This window comes from Camelus dromedarius, chromosome 2 (genome assembly GCF_036321535.1).
Source record: "Camelus dromedarius isolate mCamDro1 chromosome 2, mCamDro1.pat, whole genome shotgun sequence".
Lineage (NCBI taxonomy): Eukaryota > Metazoa > Chordata > Mammalia > Artiodactyla > Camelidae > Camelus > Camelus dromedarius.
Genome location: NC_087437.1, coordinates 110,128,153 through 110,136,155, shown reverse-complemented (window position 1 = coordinate 110,136,155; position 8,003 = coordinate 110,128,153). Strand labels below are relative to the sequence as shown.

General features: G+C 35.8%; 1 protein-coding gene across 1 annotated transcript; it reads left to right on the top strand.

Moving 5' to 3' along the window:
* The first annotated feature begins 1,971 nt into the window (after nt 1-1,971).
* Nucleotides 1,972-2,357, top strand: LOC116154898 (keratin-associated protein 20-2-like). Its single transcript, XM_031458650.2, has one exon. It carries the CDS (start codon nt 2,005-2,007, stop codon nt 2,149-2,151), a length of 147 nt encoding a protein of 48 aa, XP_031314510.1. The 5' UTR covers nt 1,972-2,004; the 3' UTR covers nt 2,152-2,357.
* The last annotated feature ends 5,646 nt before the right edge of the window (nt 2,358-8,003 follow it).

Here is an 8,003-nt window from a genome sequence, read left to right as displayed (position 1 = left end):
TATACATTCCAATTTTATTGAATGTCTTCAAGTTAGTACTAATATCTTTGTAGATTAATTGTCATTAGAAATTTAACAACATAAATTACATTCATGATTCTCTATACTACCCAGTCTGTTTCATTATTTTTTCTACATCTCAAAGCATGCATGGCACAAATCAGGTCATGAACCTCCTTTAACATAATCCTTCAATGTATTCCCACATTGGGATTGCTAGAGTAAACACCAGACATGCAGTTAAATTTCATTGTCATAATACTGAAGTTCAATTTGGAAATTCAGAATATTGAATTTCCCAAAGAATGCAAGGAGAATATTTATGCTAAAATAATTTGTTTATCTGACACTCAGATTTAATGGTTGTCTTGCATTTTTATTTGCTACATTTAGCAACCCAAAACTTAGAAAACATAGCTATCATGGTCCAATGTGTCACAGCCATGACCACACCCATGAGCTTATCTGCTAACACCCTTCCTCTTCATTAAAATTCACAGATCTTAGTAGCTTTTCAACTCGTTAAATGGACCTAGTTTTTTTCCACCATAAACTCTCTGCCCTTGAGCTTTTTAAGGAACAGCAAGAATAGCTTACCTGTCTGTTGAATTTCCTGACCTGGCTTAACCTAGAATATAAGCTCCATTACAATAGTGATCTTGTCTACCATGATCACTTCTCCATCCCCAGTTCTCATAATAGTGCCCAGTATACAGTTGCTTCTTAATAACGTTTGATGTATGAAGAAGTCATAGATGATCAAATCAATGAAATGGAAGAGCAATCTTATATTTATTTTGAACTTCATATATTGAAATAATTTTAAATTTACTGAATGTTACCAAGATGACACAAAAATTGTATTATACACATTACTTACTTAATGTCACCTAATATGAACATCTTTCATAACCATAGTAAGTTTATCAAACCAAAGAAATGAACTTTGTACTATGCTCTTAACCATGGATTTTTATTTCATCATATTTGTTTATTAGTAGTGTTGTTGTTGTTGTGGTTGTTGTTGTTGTTTTGGTTTGTTTCCAGGATCCAATTCACACTGAATATAGTTGTCTATATTTTCAGACCGCTCTAATTAGTGACAGTTCCTCTGGTTAACCTGAATTTCATGAAGAGTCAGATATTTTGTGGAATATTCCACCATTTGGGTTTGTTTGAAATTTTCTCATACTTAGACTGAAGTTATATTTTTGGCAAGAGCCCCAGAAGAGATGTGCCTTCTTCAGGGCAACGTATTAGGAGGTACATCACATCAATAAATCATTCATAATTTTGAGAATCATTTTTAAACATGTATTTCTAATAGATTGTCTTTGCTTTTCTATATATCTGCAGTTAATGGGGTTAAACTTTAGGGTATCTACCCTGGTTTTGTGTCAAATATAAAATTATGGGTATATGTTTATGTGAAGTATAAACCAAACTGTAGTGTATAATATTGCTCCTCAAAAAAAAAAAAATAAATAATAAGCCAGATAAAACAGTTAGTTATTCAATGTTAAACAAGTGAATTCTTCTACAATGTCTTTCCCCCTACAAACTCTTCTTCCTTCTCTTCCCCTTTAAATCCACACTTTCGCTCCCAAGACAGCATATATGTAGATTGATGGAGGATATTATTAAATTAAACTAATATTTTCAACAAGAATATGCATGGCTAATTGACCACATGATAGTAATGTAGCTTTAATTTGCAATCTGGAATAAATAAGCCACCAAATTAGGAGAAGAATCTATCATTAAAGGCATATGATTTTGTGATAGGCATCATGACACAAAAAAGAGTTGTTTTGGCTTAGATATATTAGTTATGATGAATTATTGAGATCGTTTTAATGCCAATTAGTTTAGAATATAAATAGAAGAGAGCCTGTGGTTTGGCCCACATACCACTCTTTTGGTATATAAGGTCCTGTGCAGATTTTAAATTTAAAACACTAGAAATTGACTCTGCCTTCAACTGAGCCTCCTTATCCTCACATTATGAGCTTCTACAACAACTACTGTGGTGGCCTGGGCTATGGCTATGGTGGCCTGGGATGTGGCTATGGATGTGGCTACGGTGGCTATGGCTATGCCTGCTACCACCCATGCTGCTATGGAAGATACTGGTCTTCTGGCTTCTACTGAGAAGTTCTAGATGCTCATCTGTTCAGGATGTTCTCTGATGAGGCACCATGTGTACCTCCTGCATTAGTTGTAAAATGGATGTTCTTGTCTGTTCAAACAATGACTACTGAATCTTAGACTATCATGCAACATCAGACTTTTTTTGATAGAATTTCCTGAATTTCCAACAATTTAAAAAATATTCATTTCATATTTTGTTAGTGTTACATAACTGAATAAAAATAATTTAAACTATTTTCATTTTGGAAAATGTCTAAATTCATTATTTATTAAACATAATTGGCTTTCATATTGCTACATTTTTGTGTATAGTTATCTACATTTCTTATAAATATGTGGTTTTACGTGTGTGGAATTGCTGACTCTTTCGCCATCTATAGTTGATAATTTTGATGCATAGATGAATGGTTATACACAACCACTACTTTCCTAATATGTGTGTTTGGAAGCATTTCCTAGGGCTACTATTATCTACCTTGATCTATCCAAAGCCATATCTTTGGTATTTCCAAAGTTTGACTAAAGATTTGGCAAAGTTTTGTGCCTCTCTTCTCACAATTTCATGCTATTATTTTACTACCTAATTCTTTCTTGATGTTTGGCATTTGGATGTGCATGTAGACAGATGTAATTTTTTCTTCTAAATTTCATATTATTAATGATTCTTTTCCTCATTGATAGTATGTACTTGAGCTCGCGCATTATAGCTGCACACATTCTCTGGTGGCTTCTGTTGTTCTCACATTACCACAGGAAGATACAAAATTTGAGGTCTGTTTTAGTAAAATTTTGACAGAATCAATTGCTGCTTGTGTTTTGGAAAGAGATCTGATGTGTTTTATAATCAGGCAGTGGCTTGGGTAGACTAAAATCATGCAAAACCAAAGGAGGAGATCAATATGGAGGACCCTGAGCTCACCTTCCCCAGGAACACATCAAAAATACATCTACATGTGGAGCAATTCTCACTGGAAACAAACTAGAGACGGGCAGAAACAGTCTCATACAATCAAGGCTGTAAAGAATAATCCACAGGAAGTTAGGTAGGAGGGGAAGTGAAGCAATTAGTTAAGGATCTGTGCCCCTAGGAGGGGACGCAGAAGTGGGTGGGATCACACAGGCTTGTAGATCCTCCCTGGTGACTGAGTAGTTTGAACCACATATTGAGTACCCCAGCACCGGGGTTTGACATTGAGAAGATGAGTCCAAATGGCTGGTTTCCAAAGGGGCTGGCAGAAGGGCAGTGAGAAAATTAGACTCTGCTTGTGAAGAGTGCACACACATTTGTTTGCTCATGAAACTAGGTGAAGGAAGCAGATTGAGACTGCCTGGGACTCTGGCTTCTTTCCCATCACCACAGCAGCATGCCCCTCAGCCTATATCAAGTGACCAATCCAGTCCACCTTTCTCCATGGTGCAGTTCTCCACTAAGGCAAAGGCTGTCACTGCTGAGGAGAGTGTGCAGATTGAGGGGACAGAGCCAAATCAGATCCAGTGCCAAGTCTGAACAAGGTGGGAGTAGACATTGCTGGCACTCTCAAAGGTAGCAGATTAGGAGCAGTCTGGAACTCTGACCAGTATGCTGGGACCTCCCCAGAGTGTGCTTCTGCCCAATCTAGGTGCCTGCCCAGGTCCCAGTCCTACACCTTTCTGGGGCAAAGGTGCTGATGCTGAGAAAGAGGAGAGCATACACTTAAAGGGAAAAGATTCAGCTCAAAACCCATCCTCAGGGCTTCTGCTCCAGCACCTTGTAATCTGACTCTGCCTCCTATGGGGTGGTGTAGGTCAGTAAGCATAGGAGAAACCCCAGCTCACTCCTGGCTCTGGATCTAGCTCCTTCATCTCCAGCCCCACCTCCTACCAAAATGATAGCTGCTGCACAGACTGAGAAAAGGTGTGACTCATACTTGCTCTAGATCCAGCTCTCTTATCAAAGCCATTGGGCACACACAAACTGTATAAGGATACACTCACACAAAGACACACCTTCAAGACTTTGACAGGTAACTATTTCACCTAATTTCATAAAGACAGAGAGAGTTAAGCAAAATAATAAAACAGAAGGATTTGTTTCCAATCAAAGAACAAGAGAAACCCCCAGAAAATAATAAAACAGAGATAAATAATTTACCAGATATAGTTCAAAGTGTTAGTAATAAGAATGCAAACTGAACTAAGGAAGATAACACCTGAACATAGTAAGAATTTTAATAAAGATCTAAAAATATAGAAAAGAATCAATAAGAGCTGAAGAATAAAACATCTGAAATAAAAAGCACACTAGAAGGGAATATCAGCAGACTAGGTGATAGAGAAGAACACATAAATGATCTGGAAGATAGAATAACAGGAATCACCCACTCACAACAGCAAAAAGAAAAACAAATTTAAAGAGTGAAAATGGTACATTAAGCATACTTATATATACATTAATGGGCTCCCAAAAAGAAGTTGTAGAAAATAAATTTGATAAAATTATGGCTGAAAACTACTCAAACATGAAATAAGAAACAGTTATCCAGGTATAGGAATCACCAAGAGTCCCCAAAAGATGAACTAAAAAAATTGCACATGAAGACATATCATAGTTAAAAAAGTAAAAGTTAAAGATAAAGAGAGAATTCTAAGGATGGCAAGAGAAAAACAAAGAGTGGAACCCTGATACTGCTATTAGATGATTTTTTTTCTTTAGAAAGTTTTCAGGCCAGAAGTGAGCATCATAAGATATTCCAAGTGCTGAAGGGGAAAAATTTACAATCTAGGATACTCTATCCAGTAAGATTATTATCCAGAGTTGAAGAAGAGATAAAGAAATTCTCAGACAAGCAGTCTGAAAGAGTTCATCAATACTAAACCAGCTCTAAAACAAACGTTAAAGGGTTGTCTCTAGTAGAAAAGAAATGGCTACAAGAAGAAGTAAGTATTTATAAGAAAAAAAAAAAAACAACTCACTAGTAAAAGCAAATATATAGTAAGGCTATGGATCAAACACTTAAATAAGCTACTACAAAGATTAAAACACAAAAAATGATAAAATCTGTAACTAAATAGTTACTAACAGATAAACATGAAGATGTAAAACATGATATCAAAAAACACAATATACAGGGGAGGAGAGTAAACAAAATTGTAGATGTTTAGAATGTGCTTGAACTTCACTGACTACCAGATTAAAACACGCACATATAGTTATAAGTCAACATATATGAACTCCATGGTAACCACAAATCAAAAACCTAAAATAGACAAATACTAGAGATAAAAGAACACAAGCATACTACTAATGAAAACCATTATATCACAAAGGAATAAATTTATAGAAGAAAAAAAGAATAGGAAAAAACTACAACAAAAATCAGGAAACAAGTAACAAAATTTCAATTAGTATATACTTATCAATAATCACTTTAAAATGTTAGTGAATTAAATGCTCCAATCAAAAGACAGAAGGTGGCTGAATGAATAAAAACAAAAATTAACAAAATAGATAAGAGGAAAAAAATAGACCTTACAAATGATTAAAATGCTACTATTTGAAAAGCTTAACATTGATAAATCACTTTGTCAAGGCAAAAACTGAATAGGAAGTATATACAAAATAAGAAAAAGACAAAAGAGAAATAAACACAAAAACAAGAAGTTTAAAAAACTGTATGAATCTATTTTGCAGATGTTTATTGCTATAAATTTGAAAATCTAGATACAATAGGGAATTTTCTAGGGAAATACAGATTAATGAAATTGACACCATTATGTTTAGAAATTATAAAGAGACTGATTTCCTCGAAGAAACCAAAAAAAGTTATTAAAGAAATACTGTACAAAATATTGCAGATCCAGATAATTATTCAGGGAAATTCTACCAAATTTTCAATGACAAGATACTCCAAATGTTCTATAAATTGTTCCAGAGCACTGCAAATGCGGGAAAACTCCTAATTCTCACTGGAAGGATGTACAACATGCTATCAGTGGTGGGCAGACAATTAAGGTGCTACCATGATTTCTGCCTCTTGATGTCAGTGATCTGTGCGATGCCCTCCTCTTGACTGTGGGCAAGACTTGCAACTTACTTCTAACCAATTGAATATGGCAATTGTAACAAAGTATATATGATTGTGCATTTGTGATTCTGTTACATAGAATTATATGGGCTTGTAGCACGCATATTGCTGGAGTGTCTTCCCTCCCTTCCTGGTTCTGTGAAAACAAGCTACCATATTTGGGAACCCACATGTCAAGGACGTATAGGTAACTTCTTGGAGTTGAAGCTGGCCTCCAGCAAAGACTTCCCACCAGCAGTCAATGTTGAGCCCATCAGTTATACCACCACAAGGAATGAAATTCTGCCAAGTAGGTAAACTCGGAAGCAGATTTTTCATCTTCTGGGACACAGATGAGACCACAGATCTGACCAACACCTTGGCTACTGCATTATGAGACCTTGAAACTTTCAGTATGTAAAAGAAATGTAGTTTTTACATAATTATTCTGGCCCACTATGTAGGAAAAATAGCTTTATAATCAACTACTACTTTAGGATGTAATAGATTATAAAGACATTTCTTAGATTGTTTCTTTCATCAAAATATTTTTTAAAAAGGTATTTGAAGTATAGAAGAATAGTACAACATTCACTTATTATAAGAGATATATGAATATGAAAATTGGAAAAGTATTATTTTTATTTTTATAATCTTTCACTGAGTTTATAAATAAGAATGTATTTAGTGTTGAGAGTTAACCTGCATAACAAATTTCATTCTCTTAGTACAGAGAAGGAAACGAAAGTTTACAAAAAGTAAGTTAATTTCTCAAGACAGTTGACAATGGGTCAAGAAGGTGACTTAGAAATAATAATAGGAAATATCTCCTTAAGGATACAATTGTTAACTTTCTTGCCAACTGAACCCAAAACATGTCAGTAAGATACTTGGGACATCAAATAACTGACACCCAAACCAAGATTGCTGTTGAGATTGAGCAACTTTATTAGGTCAACAGAAAAACAAGCTCCAGCATGAGTGTCATTAAAGCAGTTGCCATAACACCATCATCCTGATGAAAACAAAACTGTACAGTCACGGGTGAGTTTCACCATCTCCCATTTCATGAGGCAAATTCAGGGAATTTTTAGGTTAGATAGTAGTTCAACAACAGATCATAGTAAACTTCTAAGATTCAGGCTACTTGTCACCCAAGGGAAAGGCACAGGCTTTGAGGGGTTTAGAATCGGGGAATCCTGGAGTCCAGTTGTAGAGGATGAGGTCTTCCATGGTGTCCTCAATAGTAGTAGCCAAAGCCAGAGCCACAGCCACAGCCACAGCCCAGTCTGCGGAAGCCACAGCCATAGCAGGACCCACAGCCGCAGCCCAGGCCTCTGCAGCCACAGCAGCCATAGCCACGGCTCCCATAGTAGTTTCCGTAGTAGCCGCACATGGTGTTGGTTGTTCCACTTTGGATAGGAAATGAGGGTAGATTACGTCAGTCTGCACATTTCTCCTTGCAGAAAACCTATTATATGCACTGGATGTGAGTGGGCCCAACCACATGTGCTCATATAATTGGCTAATTTTATGACTAATATAATTAGTATGTTGTTTCTAGACTGGAGCATAACGCCTTAAGGCATTAGGGATGCTTGCTTTAACCAACTGAGGCCTGTTAATAAAATGGTACATTCACACTCACCAAGCTGTCTTTTGTAACAAATCTTCCCTTTAACATTCTATAACCAGATATCACATAAGCAGGGCACATTTTCAATCATTTCATTTGACTTGCAGTTGATCACAAATAATTTTTTTTTTTATTCTTGGCCTCCCAAACTTATACTCCCCTCCATAAAATAG

What these genes read in the sequence shown, in the direction of transcription:
- LOC116154898 (XM_031458650.2), top strand. Translation starts at nt 2,005, where the DNA reads ATGAGCTTCTACAACAACTACTGTGGTGGCCTGGGCTATGGCTATGGT.